Raw genomic sequence first — 20,250 nt, 5'->3', positions numbered from 1 at the left:
TTAAAGACTATAGAAATGCTTGGGCTGTTTTAAAACAGCTCATTTAGATACCTCCTTCCTTAAGATCATCTGGCTGTAGGGCTTCCAGACTGTCAGTAGGCATCAGCTGTGTGATGCAGAGATGGGGGGCATGGTGTCCATGCAAAAGGTGCAATCCCTCTGCTCAAGGAAGTTTATGATCTGGTGAGCAGCTTCACTCACAAGTACCACAAGAAAAGGTAGATGGGAAGTGATGAGAGCACGTGGCAAGTGTAAGAGTAGCCAGAAGGAAGGCTCCCAATCAGGATGGCAACACCTAGGGGTGTGTGCCTTTGAAAGTCTGTTCTGATGGTCACTCGTATTGGAGACCACATAGGGACAGTGCATTGCAGTTGGATACAGTGCCCATTCCTTTGTTTTGTTTTGTTTTGTTTTTTGGCCTTATCCTGCGGCTTGTGGGATCTTAGCTCCCCGACCAGGGATCAAACCCTGGCCATGGCAGTGAAAGGGCAGTGAAAGCGCTGAGTCCTAACCACTGGACCACCAGGGAATTCTCAGTGCCCATTCGTATTTTTGAGAACACTTGGTTCTTAGGGACTGAGGTTGCCTCTGTGGGCATCTTCTCTCCTGAATGTAGTTACTGGAGATCCACTGAGAAGAAAATAACCTTCTCTTAGTGCCTGGGGTGATCTCTCAGAGCCACTAATGGTGCTATTTTGAAATGCTTTGTTTAGGTGTTCTTGGACAGTTTTGGGGATTGAAAGGCTATTTAAACTATAACTGCCTGTAATCTGCTGTTTGGGATTTTATACATTGTCTCCTGTCAGGCATAATTTCTCAGGATTTTCATTGTGCCTTGATCTAGCAATCGCCCTCCATCTTCTTAATTTATGGTGACTGGGAAAAACACATATTTCCCTCCTGTTAGAGTTGTATCTAGAAGAGGAGTAAACTAGCTCTCAGGGAGGGCCTGGGAAGGAGGTGTTGGAGAAAAATGGGAAGAAGCTGGGAAGTTCTCTTCTGAATTGTGTGTGAATTTAGTTACTGATTTTGGCAGCTTCGGAGACTAAATAGATCTTCTTGGTTTCTAGGTGTTTGCTGGAGAGTTGAGGTTGCTGGCTTATGACTTTCACCCCGCCCCCACTCTTTCCCCACTAGTATGTAAATCTTTTCTCCCACCTTTGCCTGAGTCAATTTTGTTATGGAAAGGAGAGAATGAAAGTTTTCCCAGGGAGAATGAGAAGGTGAAAGAAGGAAAACCCAGGGCTGAGGCAAGAGCTTGGTCTGTTAGTCAACCACTGCTCTTGGAACCTAAGAGGTACTGGGCCCTGTGGAAGATACAGAGGGATGATGTGGGCCCTGCCTTCAAGAAGCTTGAGGTTTAGTTGGGAGAGAGAACTAGCAGACCTGAAACCCTCGATTGAAATTGGTAGAGAAGTTTTGCATCAGGTGTGCGTTCAGAGAAGCGTGACTTGAGTTGGGAGCTTTGAGCCAGCAGTGGTATTGAGTAAATGGCCATGCAGTGTACCTTGGAGAGACCAGTTACCCTGGGAGACCACGGAGGAGGGTGAGTTAATGAAAGCCCAGTTAGGAAGTGGCAGAGGTTATGGACAGATTTAGCAGCACCTCTGATAAACCTATTTCAAAGGAGGAGTTGTTGAGGGTTTATGACGGGTTCACAGGCCATTTTGTCTGTGTGGTTGATTAAAATGCAGACTCTTGGGCTGTACTCCAGATACTATGATTCCCTTCGTATGCAGCCTGGGGCGTCCAGGAATGGCCCAGGTCCTTCTGGTACAGATGACCTGCAGGATATACTTTGGGCAACACTGGTAATGGATGGATAATGTAAAACTGATTAATTCCTCCATGAGAGACTGAAATTGGGAAGGAGGCATCCCAGCTGGACAGCCTGATTTTTGTCCCTCTGTTACAGGACAGGTAGAGAGCAGGTAGCCCTACGAACTAAGGAACAAGGAAGTGAGAATAGAATTAGCTCTCCTCAGCTGGAGACGGTGTTCCCTGCAGTCCTCACCCTTCCCCCAGGTAGCCAGCATCTCTTATCCACGCACTGTCACATCTGAGAGAACATCATGATGCTAATTGAGATCAAGTTTCGATTCAGCTCTCATAGGAGCCTAGGAAAGCTTTGTTCTCTGGGCATTGTAACTCGAGGCAGTTACCCTGTAATGAGGGTGTGCTCTGTCAGATTCAGTGAGCAAGAAAATATGGGTTATCAGTTAAAAAAAAACAAGCAAACCTGTCAGTACTGTTACTGGAAGAACCAGGAGAAATCATAGTGGTAAATCCAGGTCTTCACATCTGAAAACCATATTATAATCACTTCTCACATAGCAAACCCTTGACATAGGGATGGTCTTTACCGATGAGCTGTGAATCGCTTCCTCTCACCAACTCCATGACAGTGCCTTTCCAGGGCTTACTTGGGGAATGACCCGGTCTGTCCCCACCCCGTCCTCTCTCTGGGGAGTATGCACCCCCCAGGCCCTACCTCACACCCACTCCAGCAATCATCCCCTGCAAGGTGTTATTCACTCCAGCTTCCTCCAGCCCTCTCCCCGTCCATTTGTGTTTCTCCTCCCATTCCCTTCTTTTAGGCATAAATATGTCCTGCTCCCTACCTGCCGCAACAGAAGAAAACACCCTGAGGATAGGTCAGGGGCAGTGGTTCCAGGTCCTGGCTATGCGTTAGAATCAGCTGGTCAGCTTTAAAAAGTAACATTTGGGTCCCCAGAGATTCTGTTTTCATTCTTCTGGGCATCAGAATTGTTAAAGCTCCCCAGGAGATTCTGGTGGGTGGTGAGGATTGAAACCACCTCCGTGTACTTGATAGGTTTAATGGTACTAGCACTACACCTGTATTAAGGAAAATGGAAGCCACAAGATTTGAAATGGAAATAAGTATTTTTATATAATGCCTGTTGCTGCTCGAGTCCCAGACGGATGCGGAGTCCCCAGAGTTTTCCTCCTTCCTATTTTTTGCCTTTATTTAAGTTTGCTTTCTATTAAGCACCAGCATTCAAAATGAAACAAAACAAAGAGCTTCCTTTTACTGGCTTCAGGATTTCTGTGGGATTGTTCTCCACTGCGATGCATGAGCTCTCAGAGCGGGGTGTGACCCTGTGAAAGCTGTGGGCTTCATCGCTGGTCACCCTCTCTGGGCCTCACCCTCTCTGGAGTAGCATTCAGTGCAGCAAGACCCTGTACCACTGGAGGACTTGGACTGTCACACGAAATCGCCGGACACACACTTTGGACGATAAACACAAACCCCTAGTCATTGTGGTCCGAGGATGCCCGCTGCTAGGTTTCTGGAAGGACACTTAAGAGAAAAAAGCTTATTTCTGTTGGATAAACAACTTTAACGTCTCTCTGTTCATCTTTGAAACAGTGATGACCAGGAGGTAAACCCTAATGATTCTCCTCAAAAGCCTTTTCAGGTTTTATTTTTAGGCACTAATTGGAAATTAGATCCATGACAATGAAAAGGTAGTGATTGGCAATTGAAGGCAATCATTGGCAATCATTCACCTGGTCTCTGAACGTCTGTTTTAGGTTCCATAAAAATTCCTCCAATAAGTGTATGTTGTCTTCTTTTGCAGTTTACATGAGAATATTTTGTGGCATAATGCTTGTTTTTCAAAACTGTCTTGGGCCCACATTTTGGACTGTGCATTGAAACTGAATGGAACCCTTTGGGTGGAGGAGTGGTGAAATGAGAAAATGTAAAGAAGTAAAAAGTTCCATTTTTTTCCTCATCTAACATTGATTTTAAAGGACAATTGAAAACTCGAGGCCTAGTTTCTCTTCTGAGTCTGGTGGATGAGTGATCTAACTGTAGTTATAAGTAACTTCTCAAACACCACTCAGAGTTCCTCTGGTCTCGTTGACCTCCGTTTTTCCTTTCTGTAATTACTGAATATGGCCCTTAAAACCCATGTAGGACTGAATACAGAATCTAGACTCTGTGATCTCATCACCACAAAAACAGACTGTAGGGACAGTCCTTTTTGCAGGAAGTCATCTCCCCTTGGGACTTCTGTGACTCTGTAATTTACAGAGCTGTCTTTGTCATGTTAAACTCAGAAAGGACTGCCCCACCCACCCCGCCCTTACAGAGGTAGTAACAAATGGGTTGCTGTAGGTGAAGAGGCCAGAGAGAAAGCACGTGTGTGCATCACCTGTTAGAGATGTAGTTGTAAGAGTCCACGCAGGTCCGTGCGTGCTCTGGGCCGAGGGTCTGCATGACAGCAGGCATGTCGTGGGCTGTGATGGCTATTCTTTTAGATTTGTCTGTTGGCTGTGGTTGGGACAGAAGAGGCGACTGCCTTTTCTGCTGAGGTGTGTTATGTGGAAGGAGGTTGGCTGAAATCCTTGCGGCAGCTGCGAGATGGATTCCTTCCCTGGCTGCGAGTCTCGGTGAAGAGGCAGGTGATCCCTTTTATGAGTGAATAATAGGGAGGATGCCTCAGATATTTGAGCTGCTGTGCACCAGGTGGTGCTGTCCTGCAGTGAATGCTTAAATACTACCAGTGAGGTCAGCAACCCCGGGAGGGAGAAACCTGGAGCGCTCAGAAGGCTTGGCAGAGTTTATGGGCTGTCGCCGAACATGAGGTGAGATTTGACAGAGGGTGACCACCTGGACTGTGTAGGTTTCTCCTCTGCGTTCTCCTTGAATGAGACCTCAGCTGTCCTGAAGTGGGGGGGAGACTGGACCTGTGTCCTGCCTCGGTCCCTGGTTTCCTCCCAGAGAAAAGCTCCCGTGCTCCGTTTTTATCTTTGAAGTCGTAGTGGGTAAGGGGGGCATGTCTTGTAGAGCCCATCAAACAGACTTACAAGGGAGAAAAGGCCTCCACCCGTACTTTGCATGCACAAACCTATTACACTCCGGTGCCTTGCCAAGGTGGTTTTGTTGGCTCCAACGTGACTACACATGATCCGTCCTCTTTGGCAGTGAAGCCCGGCAGCGTTGCTGCAAGGGGATTGACTTGAGCCAGAGCCCGGTTGTCGGTGTGTTTGAGCATAGATAGGACCCTTGAAAAAGAACGTCTTCCAGTACCAGAGTAGTAGTAAAAAAGAATATTTCCCAAGGAAATGGACTCCGAGTCAGTCATGGAGAACCTCTTGTTGGAATCCTTTAATGAACAAACATGCATTGACATCTGCCTCTACTTTTGATTACAGCAGGAGGGTGATGTAGGGGACGGCAGGGAAGACGCCCTTGAGAAACGGGGAGGAGGGGAGGTCAAGGCAGCAGGAAGCAAATGCTAGAATGCAGGTACCCTGCATTCTACCACTCTCAAGGTGCTTTGACTGCAGAGGAAGGACTGGCGAGGTTCCATGGGGGTGGGTGGGGTGGGGTGGGCAGGCAGGTGATACTTGAGCTGTGCCTGGAGGATGACTCATCTCCAGAGTGGGGGGAGGGGTTTCAGGATGAGGGACTGGGGAGAGTAAAGGTGTGAGATTGGACAGTGTGTTCGGAAATGATGAGTCGTATAGAGAGCTGGGACCTGTTAAGAGTGAGGTAGGAAATACGGGAAGAAAATGTTCTGGAGAACTTGAGCGCCCTGAGTGCTTTAGAGAGGTTCTTGGCTCGATATCTCAAACCTTTGAAACATTTGTGCTTTGGGCTGCAAACCCATTAGCATCACTTAAAGAGAAAACCTGAGATAGAGAGGGTAGTCCGGACACTGCAGTACCTTGCTCAAGACAAGGGGCTTTCAGTCAGTGTCCCTGGTCACTTGGACAGAGGGTATCAGGAGAAGGAATGAGTTTTCTTGGATTTGCCAGCCCATCACCCTGTTTTTTCCCCTGTTAAGAGTATGTAGATGCTGACAGCTGTTTCCTCTCCATCACTGCTTTGTCTGGAGTCCTGATTGTAGCTGTGGCTTTTTTGTTTTTTTTTGTTTTTTTGCGTCACGCGGGCCTCTCACCGCCGCAGCCCCTCCCATCGCGGAGCACAGGCTTCGGACGCGCAGGCTCAGCAGCCATGGCTCACGGGCCCAGCCGCTCCGCGGCACGGGGATCCTCCTGGAGCAGGGCACGAACGCGCGTCCGCCGCATCGGCAGGCGGACTCTCAACCACTGCGCCACCAGGGAAGCCCGGTTGTAGCTAGTTTTATAAGCTCTGTGCTTCTTGCGTCGGAGGACGGGTATGCTGACCGGTTTTCTTTTTTGCAGTTCTCTTCCCAGCTTTCTGTGGTCACAGAGGAACTTTCTGGGTGCCCCCCGAGTAAGACAGCGTCTCTCTGTTGCCAGCAAGTAGAGTCTGGGGTGAAGCGAGGTGAGTGAGACCCAGGGAGAATTCGTGCTCTGACAGACCAAGTTTCCCAAGATATGTTACTTTCTGAACAATTTTGAGGTCTTTGAAAGTGAACTGGGATTTTTTTTTTTTTTTTTTTTTTTTTTGCGGTACGCGGGCCTCTCACTGTTGTGGCCTCTCCCATTGCGGAGCACAGGCTCCGGGCGCGCAGGCTCAGCGGCAATGGCTCACGGGCCCAGCCGCTCCGCGGCATGTGGGGTCTTCCCAGACCGGGGCACGAACCCATGTCCCCTGCATCGGCAGGCGGACTCTCAACCACTGCGCCACCAGGGAAGCCCTGAACTGGGATTTTGTTCAAAGAAATTTAAGAATAATTTTTTAAAAATTCGTGACTTAATTACGATGTTAAAGCAGTCATTATTAATAATAGGGATGAATTGATTCATTCTTTTAAAACTTTGCTGACTTTTTTTGGTGCCCGTTTCAGGGTTTTTTGGTCTCTATGGTGCCTAGCACAGTGCTTTTCCATTAAAAACATCTAATATATGTTGTGTGACTGGCTTAATATCTTACAGTTTGTAAACAAAGAAGTAGAACTGATAAACATTTTCAGACTTTTAATAATGTCAGACTGGCTGTCAGTTTTTTTTGCTGTTTTTTAAATCGAGATGTAGTTGGCATGTAACACTATTAGTTTCAGGTGTACAACATAACTAGTCAATAGATGAATATATTGTGATGTCTGTTCTTTATCATGTCATTTTCTTGTTCCCCAATCCCCATGAAAAACTTATCAAGTTTAATTACAAACCTCCATTTAGTTACTGAGACAAATAAGGGAATGTTTTCACCTGCCTTACCCAGCTGCTCTTCCCAGGTTGTTGTTTTTTTTTTTGCGGTTCGCAGGCCTCTCACTGCTGTGGCCTCTCCCATTGCGGAGCACGGGCACCGGATGCTCAGGCTCAGAGGCCATGGCTCACGGGTCTAGCCGCTCCTCGGCATGTGGGATCTTCCTGGACTGGGGCATGAACCTGTGTCTGCTGCATCGGCAGGCAGACTCTCAACCACTGTGCCACCAGGGAAGCCCCCCCAGGTTGGCTTTTTAGGGCCACAGCAGTTACAATGGCTTGGGTTCCATCTCCCATCTGCTCTACATACTGTCTTTTTTTTAACAAATTTATTTATTTTTGGCTGTGTTGGGTCTTCGTTGCTGCACGTGGGCTTTCTCTTGTTGCGGTGCACATGCTCTAGGCGCATGGGCTTCAGTAGTTGTGGCACGCAGACCCAGTAGTTGTGGCTCATGGGCTCTAGAGCGCAGGCTCAGTAGTTGTGGCACGTGGGCATAGTTGCTCTGTAGCATGTGGGATCTTCCCGGACCAGGGCTCCAACCCGTTTCCCCTGAATTGGCAGGCAGATTCTTAACCACTGTGCCACCAGGGAAGCCCCTCTACATACTGTCTTGTTAACCTCTTCTGAGTGTGTCCTTCCCTTCCTGGGCCTTAGGAACTTTAAGCAAGTTGCTAAACTTCTCCTGTACTATGGTTTTCCTGTACTGCAGTCTTACATGTAAATTGTGAAACAAATACCTACTACAAGGGGTTTGGTGAGGCAGGAGGCTCCTGATGGTTAAGAGTTTGTTCTGTTTCTCCTTTTTTGTTTGTATTCTCTATCTGCAGTGTAGAGCATATAGTAGGACTCAAATATTCCCTCTTTCCTTTAAGGAGAGAGAGAATTGGCTGAGAACGGAGTCTCTAATCCCATCCTAAGTGCGCACAGCTTGGAGGACTGTTGTTATCCATGCTCAGGTGCTTACGGTTGAGGCTGTGGAGTTGGGATCCCCAGGAGGTCCAGGATGGAACGGTTGACTAGGGACATTGGAGGCTCTGCCCTGGATCTCTTTTCTGTGGGTGCTGGAAATGCTCCCCCGTAGGAGATGGGGTCAAGGTTAAAGCTGCTTCCAAACCTCTGAGTGTTCTTGAGACATCCATGTGACGTGCAGGTGCGCTGTGCCATCTGTCCAGCATGGCTTACTCCTGGGATTTCATGTTCTGTGCTCACCCCTCCTGCCGTGCCTGGCTCGTCCATGAAGAACACAGTGGCCAATTGTCCCCCACCTCAACTCTGTGGGAATCCTGCCAGGAGGTAAAAGCTTCTCAACAGGCGCATGGCAAGGGAGTACACATGATAATCTCCTGTGAGGTTTCAAAGATTAGGGCACCAGGGCTCACCCTAGGTCTGCTGAAGTAGAATTTGGGGGATGGGGCGGGCATCCCTGCTATCTGTGTGTGTGTGTGTTTTTAGAAGCTCCTCAAGAGGTGATGGTGTGTAACTTCTTGAAAGATATTTGTATGTGGAGTAGACTTAAAACAAAAACCTCTTTCTGAGCCTGAGCAGATGTTTGGGGGCATTATTTTTGAACTCTGCTAACTAGTGTGACCAGTTTATACTGCCAAGGCGAGCAGTCCCTTGTAGTGCCATAATCTGCATCGTAGAACCATTTTATAACTTTTATTTAAAATTGCATAGGACAACACTTTCTATGGCTGTAAGTATACAAGGAATGAGGAAAATGACACTGAAGAACAACTTACTAAATTTAACGAGAGCTTAGGCTTATTTAGAAATCCAGGTGGGAATCTGCTTAAATGGAATTTTTGCCACTGTATGCAGGGATTTGCATATTGAAACCAAAGCCTTTCCGACTTGTGGTAACACATTTCTCAAAATAATGTTGAAATAGCAATTTATATGCACTGTGCTAAGAGAGTTATTGGACAGGAAATTTAGTAAGTTAGACATTTTTTCCTCCTCCAGTTTTAGGGTGGTAGAGAATTTAAGCTAATTTTTCTTTTTCCCTGGGGACCAGCTTCAAGGAAATAGGAGCTTAATAGCAAAGATCATGTTAAATGGCTTTTGTGGGTTTTAACTATGTCTCTTTTGCAAATTTCCTTTTCTCTGGGGAAAAAACCTTTGCAATCTGTTGTTGTTGGTTTTAATAATTTGATGGGTTTGGAGAAGGGTGGGTGTCTATTTGGAAACCAAAGAACCTTACCATTTAGGGAGAGACCTTACAGATGATCTGCTCTCTGGTTTCCATCACCTCAACTTCATAGAAACTGCTCCTAAGGTCACACATGGCCTCTAATAGGACTTGTGACGTGACTTTTCTGTAGCACTTGATATATTGATCACTCCTCATTTGAAACTTTCTCCTTTGGGTTCCTTTGCATTTTTCCTACTTTTCTCCTTTCGTTTCTTCCTAGGCCCTACTCTTCCTGCTGCTAATGTTCATGTTCCCTGGGCTTGCATCCTTGGTGGTTTGCTTTTAGCCTGCTCAGCCTCTTTGGGGAGCTTCAATATTCCTGTGGCTTTAGCCACCACCCACATGTTAATCACCCCCAAGTCTTTCTCTGAGTTTACCCTTGTCTTAAACAATCTTTTGGACATTTCTACTTGGATGACTCATACGTACTTTTAACTTGAGCTATCCAAACTGAACTCATTTTCCTCCTAATTATTGCCTGCTTTCCACTCTCCACCCCCCAGAGTTCCCTCACCCCCATGCTTCTGTCTGCTTTTCCCACTTTGGTCATTGGCACTGTTCAAGCCAGAAATGTGTGACTCATCCTTCACCCTCCCTCAGTCCTCTCCATATCGTAATTGGCGATTAAGTTCTTTCTTTTTTTTTGCGGTACGCGGGCCTCTCACTGTTGTGGCCTCTCCCGTTGCGGAGCACAGGCTCTGGACGCGCAGGCTCAGCGGCCATGGCTCATGAGCCCAGCCGCTCCGCGGCATGTGGGGTCCTCCCGGACCGGGGCACAAACCCGCGTCCCCTGCATCAGTAGGCGGACTCTTAACCGCTGCGCCACCAGGGAAGCCCAAGTTCTATCATTTTAATATCCCAGATAAGAAAGGAAAAGGCCATTCCAGTGACATTTAATTGGGCTTTAAAAGTTGTAGTTGGGCTGTATAAGCAGATGTAATAACGTGGGACCATTTATGTCATATACATTTCTTGCTAGGCAGAGTCCTAGGTACTTGTCATGTTGTTTCTAATTCTTACAGTTATTCTGTAGTATGTCATCTCTGTTACAAAGGAGGATTCTAAGGTTTAGAGAGTTTAAGTTACAGGCTCAGGATCACAGGGTAGGTAAAGCATGGTGGGTTAGGATTTGGGGATTTTAACCCTATGGATTGGTCTGCCTGCCTCCAAAGCCTGTACTGTCATGTCACTCTGTCTTGTTATGTTCCCATGATGCCACAGATTTAGATTTCTAGTGAGTAGGTTGACTGTGTTGAAGGCAGGAACTGGGTCTTACTCAAATTTCTGTGTCTGTGTGTGTGTGCGCGCATTTTTTTTTTTTTTTTTTTAACATAGTAGGTGGTAAACACAAGACTCTTTTTTTTTTTTTTTTTTTTTTTTTTTGTTTTGTTTTTTTTTGTTTTTTTTGTTTTTTTTTTTAACATCTTTATTGGAGCATAATTGCTTTACAATGGTATGTTAGTTTCAGCTTCACAACAAAATGAATCAGTTATATATATACATATGTTCCCATATCTCTTCCCGCTTGCGTCACCCTCCCTCCCACCCTCCCTATCCCACCCCTCCAGGCGGTCCCACAGCACCGAGCTGATCTCCCTGTGCTATGGGGCTGCTTCCCTCTAGCTATCTACCTTACGTTTGGTAGTGTATACATGTCCATGCCTCTTTATTGCTTTGTCACCGTTTACCCTTCCCCCTCCCCATAGCCTCAAGTCCATTCTCTAGTAAGTCTGTGTCTTTATTCCTGTTTCACCCCTAGGTTTTTCATGACATTTTTTTTTTTTCTTAAATTCCATATATATGTGTTAGCATACGGGTCTCTTGTAGACAGCAAATATATGGGTCTTGTTTTTGTATCCATTCAGCCAATCTGTGTCTTTTGGTGGGAGCATTTAGTCCATTTACATTTAAGGTAATTATCGATATGTGTGTTCCCATTCCCATTTTCTTAATTGTTTTGGGTTTGTTATTGTAGGTCTTTTCCTTCTTTTGTGTTTCTTGCCTAGAGAAGTTCCTTTAGCAGTTGTTGTAGAGCTGGTTTGGTGGTGCTGAACTCTCTCAGCTTTTGCTTGTCTCTAAAGGTTTTAATTTCTCCATCAAATCTGAATGAGATCCTTGCTGGGTAGAGTAATCTTGGTTGCAGGTTTTTCTCCTTCAACACTTTCAATATGTCCTGCCACTCCCTTCTGGCTTGCAGAGTTTCTGCTGAAAGATCAGCTGTTAACCTTATGGGGATTCCCTTGTGTGTTATTTGTTGTTTTTCCCTTGCTGCTTTTAATATGTTTTCTTTGTATTTAATTTTTGACAGTTTGATTAATATGTGTCTTGGCGTTTTTCTCCTTGGATTTATCCTGTATGGGATTCTCTGTGCTTCCTGGACTTGATTAACTATTTCCTTTCCCATATTAGGGAAGTTTTCAACTATAATCTCTTCAAATATTTTCTCAGTCCCTTTCTTTTTCTCTTCTTCTTCTGGAACCCCTATAATTCGAATGTTGGTACGTTTAATGTTGTCCCAGAGGTCTCTGAGACTGTCCTCAGTTCTTTTCATTCTTTTTTCTTTATTCTGCTCTGCAGTAGTTATTTCCACTATTTTATCTTCCAGGTCACTTATCCGTTCTTCTGCCTCAGTTATTCTGCTATTGATCCCATCTAGAGTACTTTTAATTTCATTTATTGTGTTGTTCATCGTTGCTTGTTTCATCTTTAGTTCTTCTAGGTCCTTGTTAACTGATTCTTGCATTTTGTCCATTCTATTGTCCATTCTATCTCCAAGATTTCGGATCAACCTTACTATCATTATTTTGAATTCTTTTTCAGGTAGACTGCCTATTTCCTCTTCATTTGTTAGGTCTGATGGGTTTTTATCTTGCTCCTTCATCTGCGGTGTGTTTTTCTGTCTTTTCATTTTGCTTATCTTACTGTGTTTGGGGTCTCCTTTTTTGCAGGCTGAAGGTTCGTAGTTCCTGTTGTTTTTTGTGTCTGTCCCCAGTGGCTAAGGTTGGTTCAGTGGGTTGTGTAGGCTTCCTGGTGGAGGGTACTAGTGCCTGTGTTCTGGTGGATGAGGCTAGATCTTGTCTTTCTGGTGGGCAGGTCCACGTCTGGTGGTGTGTTTTGGGGTGTCTGTAGACTTATTATGATTTTGGGCCGCCTCTCTGCTAATGGGTGGGGTTGTGTTCCTGTCTTGCTAGTTGTTTGGCATAGGATGTCCAGCACTGTAGCTTGCTGGTCGTTGAGTGAAGCTGGGTGCTGGCGTTGAGATGGAGATCTCTCGGAAATTTTTGCTGTTTGATATTATGTGCAGCTGGGAGGTCTCTTGTGGATCAGTGTCCTGAAGTTGGCTCTCCCACCTCAGAGGCACAGCACTGACTCCTGGCTGCAGCCCCAAGAGCCTTTCATCCACAGGGCTCCTTAATTTGGGATGACTGGTTGTCTATTCAGGTATTCCACAGATGCAGGGTATATCAAGTTGATTGTGGAGCTTTAATCCGCTGCTTCTGATGCTGCTGGGAGAGATTTCCCTTTCTCTTCTTTGTTCTCACAGCTCCCAGGGGCTCAGCTTTGGATTTAGCCCCGCCTGTGCGTGTAGGTCGCCGGAGGGCGTCTGTTCTTTGCTCAGACAGGACGGGGTTAAAGGAGCCGCTGATTCGGAGGCTCTGGGTCACTCAGGCCCGGGGGTAGGGAGGGGCACGGAGTGTGGGGCGGGCCTGCGGCGGCAGAGGCCGGCGAGAAGTTGCAGCCTGAGGCGCGCCTGTGCGTTCTCCCGGGGGAGTTGTCCCTGGATCCCGGGCACTGGCGGGCTGCACAGGCTCCCCGGAAGGGCGTGTGGCTAGTGACCTGTGTTCGCACACAGGCCTCCTGGTGGCGGCAGCAGCGGCCCTAGCGTCTCATGTCTGTCTCTGGGCTCCGCACTTTTAGCTGCGGCTCGCGCCCGTCCCTGGAGCTCTCTCAAGCAGCGTTCTTAATCCCCTCTCCTCGTGCACCAGGAAACAAAGAGGGACGTAAAAGTCTCTTGCCTCTTCGGCAGTTCCAGACTTCTCCCCGGACTCTCTCCCGGCCAGCCGCGGTGCACTAACGCCCTGCAGGCCGTGTTCACGCCGCCAACCCCAGTCCTCTCCCGGCGCTCCGACAAAAGCCGGAGCCTCAGCTCCCAGTCCCGCCCGCCCCGGCGGGCGAGCAGACAAGCCTCTCGGCTGGTGAGTGCCGGTCGGCCCGATCCTCTGCGCTGGAATCTGTCCGCTTTGTCCTCCGCACCCCTGTTGCTGTGCTCTCCTCCGCGGCTCCCAAGCTCCCCCACTCCGCCTCCCGAAGCCTCCACCCGCGAAGGGGCTTCCTAGTGTGTGGACACTTTTCCTCCTTCACAGCTCTCTCCCGCTGGTGCAGGACCCGTCCCTATCCTTTTGTCTCTGTTTAGTTTTTTCTTTTGCCCTACCCAGGTACGTGGGGGGTTTCTTGCCTTTTGGGAGGTCTGAGGTCTTCTGCCAGCGTTCAGTAGATGCTCTGTAGGAGTTGTTCCATGCGTAGATGTATTTCTGGTGTATCTGTGGGGAGGAACGTGATCTCCGCGTCTTACTCTTCCGCCATCTTCCCGGAAGTCTCCCACAAGACTCTTAAATGGCAAAACCATGGTCTATGTCTTCTGTGGCTTCATCTGGGTTCAATCCCTTGTTTTCCTATAAGCTGTGCACTAGCTGGGTAGCCTGAGATAAGGATGGTAGGGTCATGCTGCTTACCCTTGCAGGGTTTTTATGGGAAAGTGCTTTAAAATTCAGGGACAATTTTGAGAAATTCTGTTTAGTTGTGGAAGTTGATACAGTTGGCCAGCCCAGATGAGCTTTTTTTTTTTTTTTTTTTTTGCGGTACACGGGCCTCTCACTGTTGTGGCCTCTCCCGTTGCGGAGCAGGCTCCGGATGCGCAGGCTCAGTGGCCATGGTTCACGGGCCCAGCCGCTCCGCGGCATGTGGGATCTTCCCGGACCGGGGAACGAACCCGCGTCCCCCTGCATCGGCAGGCGGACTCTCAACCACTGCGCCACCAGGGAAGCCCCAGATGAGCCTCTTTTTTTGGTTTTAAATAACAGCATGTGAAAATATAAAGTCTTCTGGACCTCTGATCGTGCTGATTGAATCATTCGTGTGCTTGCAGTAATAAAGGCAGAAAAGTCCCTTCCAAGTAAAAACCTTGTTAATGAGAATAGTATATATAGATCTGATTTTTGCTCTTAGTTCTGAATATAACTTTTGGAACAGACGAGGATATGATCTCTGAAACCAGATAGTACGTATTTAGGTCTAGGCAAGTGAATTAAAGCAGAGTCTATTGAAGTTTTTTCTTCTGTTTGATTGATCTTAGGACGATGGACTTCAAGATGTGCTGTACCAAAACAATCCCTAAATCCTGGCACAGACGGTTCTGCATTTTGTTTCCTCATAGCTCTCTCCTCTTGCCCTGTCCTGAGAAGGAAATGCTCTTTGTTTTCCGTCATAGTTCTCCCTTTTCCATCATAGTTTGGTAACAAGGTCCTCTGAGGAGAGGGTTGTCTTTAGTGAAGGTTTAATGGTTTCTAAATTCCACAGTGACAAATTGGTTTTATATATCCTGTCTTTAGGCCCCATGCTGTGCAATAGAGGCTGGTCTTGTACATCATTTAATTTCGGGATCCAAGGCTTAGGGTGCCAAAAGTGAGGATCTAGTGTTCTTCAAGAGAAGAAATGGAGTGCCGTGTTAAGAGGGAAGGTGTGGCCTGGGCAGGCTACGAAGTTTCTCTGACTCTCTCTTTATCCCCTCCTTTCATCAGAGAGGACAATTATAGTCCCTGCCTCCTCCTTGCTGTGAGGACCAAACCAGACACTTCACAGTGGAAAACGTAACGGTGCCTGCTACTGGGTGTGTTTGTGTCCCCACCTCTGCTGTTATTTTTATGGTGGTTTGTCGGATTCGTGGAGTAAAGGTCTTCTTCTGTTTGTTACAGATTTACAGTGTTGATAAGAGATAATTGTAAGAAGTCATAACATAAGTCTGAATTGGAAATGAATGGCTTTGTGGTTTTCAGTGAGTTATCAGTACCTTGAAATATGGGCTTTATTAGGTTTGTGAGAAGGAATAAGGGAATTGGCTTGGGAAGTTGGACTACATAAAGACAGGGGCCAGGTATTTATTATTTTATATCCAGCTCTGTTGCAGACTCGCATATTTTTCTGTACCAGAAAGATGTTTCAGTGAGACTGTGACAACTTAGTACATCTGTGCAACATCTTCATTTTATCTAGAACAGCTTCACATCTACTGTCTCTAATTCAGTCATTCAAGAAACATGTGTTCCACTGGGTTCTAATTGGGCTGCTTTTCCTTTAAGAAGGCATTGGGACCACACACATATTTAGGAAATAACTTTGTAACTGTGTTCATGTACTGTGTATAAGGAACCTTTCCAGTTTGGAGACTGTAGTTTCTGCAACTCAGCCCCTCAACCCCAACTTGAAAGGAGAGTGATCTCTGTGTATATGTATGTGCAAGTGTGGTTTCTGTGCCACTTCACGATACCGATTTTGTTCCTTAGGTCTGAGATATGTTTCATACTTGTGTGTATGTGTCGAGAGGTGGTGACAGAATTCATGATCAAAGGTTTCACTGCAGAGTTAAAGGGCCTTCATTGAACCTGTCAGTGTGTTTTAGAGAGAAAAAAAAAATCTGATGTTCATACCTGGCATGTCACCTAAGTTCAGGTGTAAAGTTTGAACTTCACAGGTTTGATTAAAGTTTTATCTGACTTTAAAAATGACGTTTGTAATCTCCATGCATAGGAATTCTGGAATTCAGAACTTAGTCGATGTGTTTTTTGCTGTTGGGTTGGGGTTGAATGCCTCCAGTTTAGATCAGAGCTACCATCCCAGCCCTTCTGGAAACTGCACAAGGCTTTCATCTTTCTGGGAAGTGTGGCTGGTGCCACAGCTGAAACAGTGAGCCAGATTTAGGTAATTTTATTAGTCTAGAAAAAGTATTACACTTTTGCAGCTGTTGTTGTAGGTTCCTAATCATGGAAACAAAAACCGTCTCAGTTACCCAGGATCCATGAGAAATTGGCAATGGCCCAGCGTAAGTCCATGTATTTTGGGCTCTGAATTATATTTATCTTCATAGGGCATCCCCTGTGAAGGCATGCAGCTGGGGAATGGCCTGGCTGCATGAAGCAGAGAGGGCAGAAGAGGCCAAGCCTTGGGTACCAGTCTTACTAGGAAGCCTGATCCAGTTAACTGGAAGACTATATTGCTAGACCTTAAATACCTTTTAAAAGGGTAAGAAGAGCATCCATGAAAACAATAAAAGTGATGTAAAACACACTTGTCCCCAATATGCACCCTGGCTTTCCTGGTTTTGAATATTGTCTCATGCTGTAAATTTCTACAGCGCTCTCTCGCGCTCTGTCTCTGCCTCTGTCTCTGTCTCAGCGCCAGACTGGCTATTGTGAGTTAGTAATTTGGTGGTGATGGACTTCCTTCTTAAATAGAACTTTTACAGACTACTCTGAAAACTAATCATGGAACTTGGCATTTAAATGTTAAGAGTGGTGCATATGTGGAATACCCAATCCTGCTAATGTGTGCCAATTAGTAAGTTACCATCTAATTTCCTGAATTTCAGTTGTTCCATGAGTGGTGTAAAACTGAGCTACTGTTTCTCTAGAAACTCCTGGGCTATTAGAACTTTTGGCAAGTCTGAGTAATTGTTCTGTTGGGTCTGACTCTGATTCTCTGGGTCAGGGTCCCTAACCCTTAGGGTCATTGGATGCACTTCAGAGGATCTGTGAATGTGGGTGAGTGGGTGAAGAAAAAAAAGTACATCTTTATTTTCACTATCCTCTAGCCAAAATGTGTTTTATTCCCCTCCAATCATGAAAGGGGCCCATAAACCATGTACTGTCAGCACCTGTGGCTTTGCCACTTAGAAATTACACTTTTGTATCACATTGTGGGAGAAAGTTTAAGCTATCAGTTATGTCTACCACTGCTCAGAAAACTACAGTAGCTCTTAGACCTGCTCTTGTGTCATGTTATTTATGCATTAAGAAGCACACATTACTATTATCACAGATTGCTTTCTAAATATTTTGATGTCATTTCAATATAATTGATTTTCTTTGTAATCGCATTTTCTATGTCAGAATCACTCGGGAACATTCTGATTGGAGGGTCTAGATTGCTGAAGCAGCCCGTGGCACTTAAAAGGTCACATGCTCCTGCCTTGGATGACACCCTTGTATTATCTTTCCTATCTTCCTTGGAGACTGGATTTGTTAACATTTAAAAAAACAAAACTCTACATGTTTGGCTTTTATTTCCTAGCATGAGTTGTCTTTGACTTTTATCGTCTAGAGCTCTGGTATTCCCCCATTTTGGGGCTGTTGGAATGGATTAAAAAATGTAGCCATCACCTGTTCCCACGTGATCTTTCTCATGGGCCCCCGTGGCAGTCGCACTTGGAGATTACCCTGCAGCCAAATGTGTATGGCCCAGAATGGTTTCCCTTACAAATTTCAGATGAGAGCACCGTGATCCATGTGTTGAGATATTTGCTTTAGCTGTGGGAAGAGATGATCCTGTGTGGCTTGTATGAATTTGATTCAGCTCTCCACTGCATTAGCACTGCAGGCATTCCCCAATTTATTTTAGAACTTGATGTCCAAGGTTAAGACCATATTACATTTATTGGACTGTGTAAAACAGCCCAGAGAAGGAAAGCTTGGGTACCAGGCCTTTCCTTGCCCCAGCCCATCACCTTTTAATAAGCTTCATACAACTCATTCTAGTGAGAAATGGGCAGTTTTTTTTGTTGCTGTGTTTTTGAGCTCCCCTCTTGAATAACGTAGTTCCGAATTTCCGGGTAATTGTTAGGAATAGGGGAAGCATTGCCCATGTGACACAGAGGTCTCTGCCCCCAGATAATCTTCCTCGTTGGCAGTATGGCCCATCTCCGTGTTCTCCCCCTGTAAGCTCATGAACTGAAGAGTGTGCTCTTTTTGTTGCATGTATTTTGTTGTGTGATGCCTCCAGGTCATGTATATTGACAACACTGTAGTTTGAAGTAACTGATAAGATGGATGCCTAGCAGAACTTGAGGGAGTGGACAGGAGGTGTCTTTCAATAGAGGTAGATTCTCTTTTTCAAGATAGATTGAGGCATGGGATGCCTCTCTGGGGGTGGGGGTGGGGTGTGTGTGTGTGTGTGTGTCCACGCGTGTATGTGTGGCCAAAGATGATTTTTCTCCCCGTTTGAAGGTTTTGTCTGGTTTACCACCTCACCAAGCCCCTGGGAGCTCGTCTCTCATTTTTATCCAAAAAAGTAGGCATAGAATAGGGACTTCATGGTCGGGCTCTGGAGCGAAACTGCTTGGATGGGCCCCCATGAGCTACATGACCCTGGGCAAGTCCCAGCCTCTCTGTGCCTTCACAGAATGGAGACATTAATAGTACCTTCCCCAGAGGGCGGTTGTGAGGATTAAATGACTGTGTGTGTGTGTGTGTGTGTGTGTGTGTGTACATACATATATGTGTGTGTGTATATATATAAAAGTAAAGTGCTTAGAGCAGGGCCTGGAATATAATTAGTGTTAAATACATGTTGCTGGCTGAACATCAGAATCACCTGGGGGAGTTTAAAAAAAAAAACTACATGGGTATTGCAAACTCCCAACTTAATGAAATCAGGGCCTGGGGAGGTTAAAACCTTGTTCAGAGCATCCTAGCAAGTCACTGACAGAAGTGGAGGAGGGATTTTGACGTCTTGTATTCTGGGGCTTTAAGAGAAAGATCCGTCTGTCAGCTCCGTAAGCAAGAAATCTTTGTGTAATGAATAGCTGCCTTTCACGGGGCATCTTTGAAGTTGTCTGACCTTTTTCACTTTGAGGCCAGTTGCAGTGCAATTTAAAAAATTTAATTTCTTTAGATTTATGATACCAGGCTTCATTCAGCTGGCACCGATGATTGAGTACCTTTACACTTTTTGAAAAATGGACTTTCTGACATGTCTTCAAGGTCTCTTCTCCTTTCATACCAAAGGCGTATCATCAACCCATGCCGTAGACTCCTCAGAGGAGTTCCTTTTTCATCTGTGGTGATAGTTTATCAGCTACTGTGATGACAGTGGCCCTAGGAACAAGAAATAAATCTTCCCCCTTACAGTGATAGCACCTACAGGTGGAAGAGACTTGGTATTGTCCTGTCACACGGTAAAGGGAGCGGTGTTCCTGTTAGACAGATGAGCCTGTGAAAGGTGAAATAACTTGCCCAAGGTCATTTTGTTAATGTAATGCCTCCTACCTTTACTCAGGGACCTGTGATTGTCACACATCAAGAAGGTGGTCAGGTTCATAGCTCTGTTGTGTGATACAAGTGGAATACTTAACGGGAAGGAGAAGGGAAAAGAAAAGAGGATGTCATCGGGGTGGTTGTTAGGGAGCTAACCGCCATATGAGGATTGGGACTGGGGTCTCCAGTTGCTATAAACCTTCCACAGGGGAGCATCCTGTGATCCTGGTCACATCCTGCACGGAGCTCTGTGAGACAGGATGGGACCACATGCAAAGTCTGTGGTTCATGTTCAAACCCTAGGTGGTTCTGTACGGGCTTTTGGCCTCATGGCCGCTGTGGCTTAGCGTTGGCTTTCTCCCAGCTCTCCTCGGCTGGAGCCATAACAACGGTACTTTCACCCTCATACAAAAGCCACTGTGTCCTTTAGACTTGTATTCTGTGCTCTCCTGGTCACCTCCCTGTCCCACCTTCCCTCAGTTCATTGAGGACTTTGGAGGCAGCAGGTCAGAGCCTGAGCTTTCAAGGCAGACCTGGGTTCAAGTCCCAGCTTCACCTTTACAAATTGTGTAACCTTGGGAACGTTGTTAATCCCTCTGAGCCTTTGCTTCCTTATTAATAAAAAGGAATCAGTAAAACTG

At 46.1% G+C, this 20,250-nt stretch overlaps 1 protein-coding gene across 7 annotated transcripts in view; it reads left to right on the top strand.

Moving 5' to 3' along the window:
* TANC1 (tetratricopeptide repeat, ankyrin repeat and coiled-coil containing 1) overlaps positions 1 to 20,250 on the top strand; it is a 233,235-nt gene that overhangs the window by 47,869 nt on the left and 165,116 nt on the right. For 6 of the 7 annotated variants that reach the window (XM_067741822.1, XM_067741817.1, XM_067741819.1 and 3 more), the window contains exon 2: positions 6,181 to 6,283. The exons of the other annotated variant lie outside the window; for it this stretch is intronic. In XM_067741822.1, the coding sequence (XP_067597923.1) occupies positions 6,181 to 6,283 (103 nt within the window). The remainder of the gene's footprint in view (positions 1 to 6,180; positions 6,284 to 20,250) is intronic. 7 annotated transcript variants of the gene reach the window in all.

Source organism: Pseudorca crassidens, chromosome 6, assembly GCF_039906515.1.
Source record: "Pseudorca crassidens isolate mPseCra1 chromosome 6, mPseCra1.hap1, whole genome shotgun sequence".
NCBI classification, from domain to species: domain Eukaryota; kingdom Metazoa; phylum Chordata; class Mammalia; order Artiodactyla; family Delphinidae; genus Pseudorca; species Pseudorca crassidens.
The sequence above is the reverse complement of the archived record's forward strand: the minus strand, read 5'-3'. Positions and strand labels throughout refer to the sequence as shown.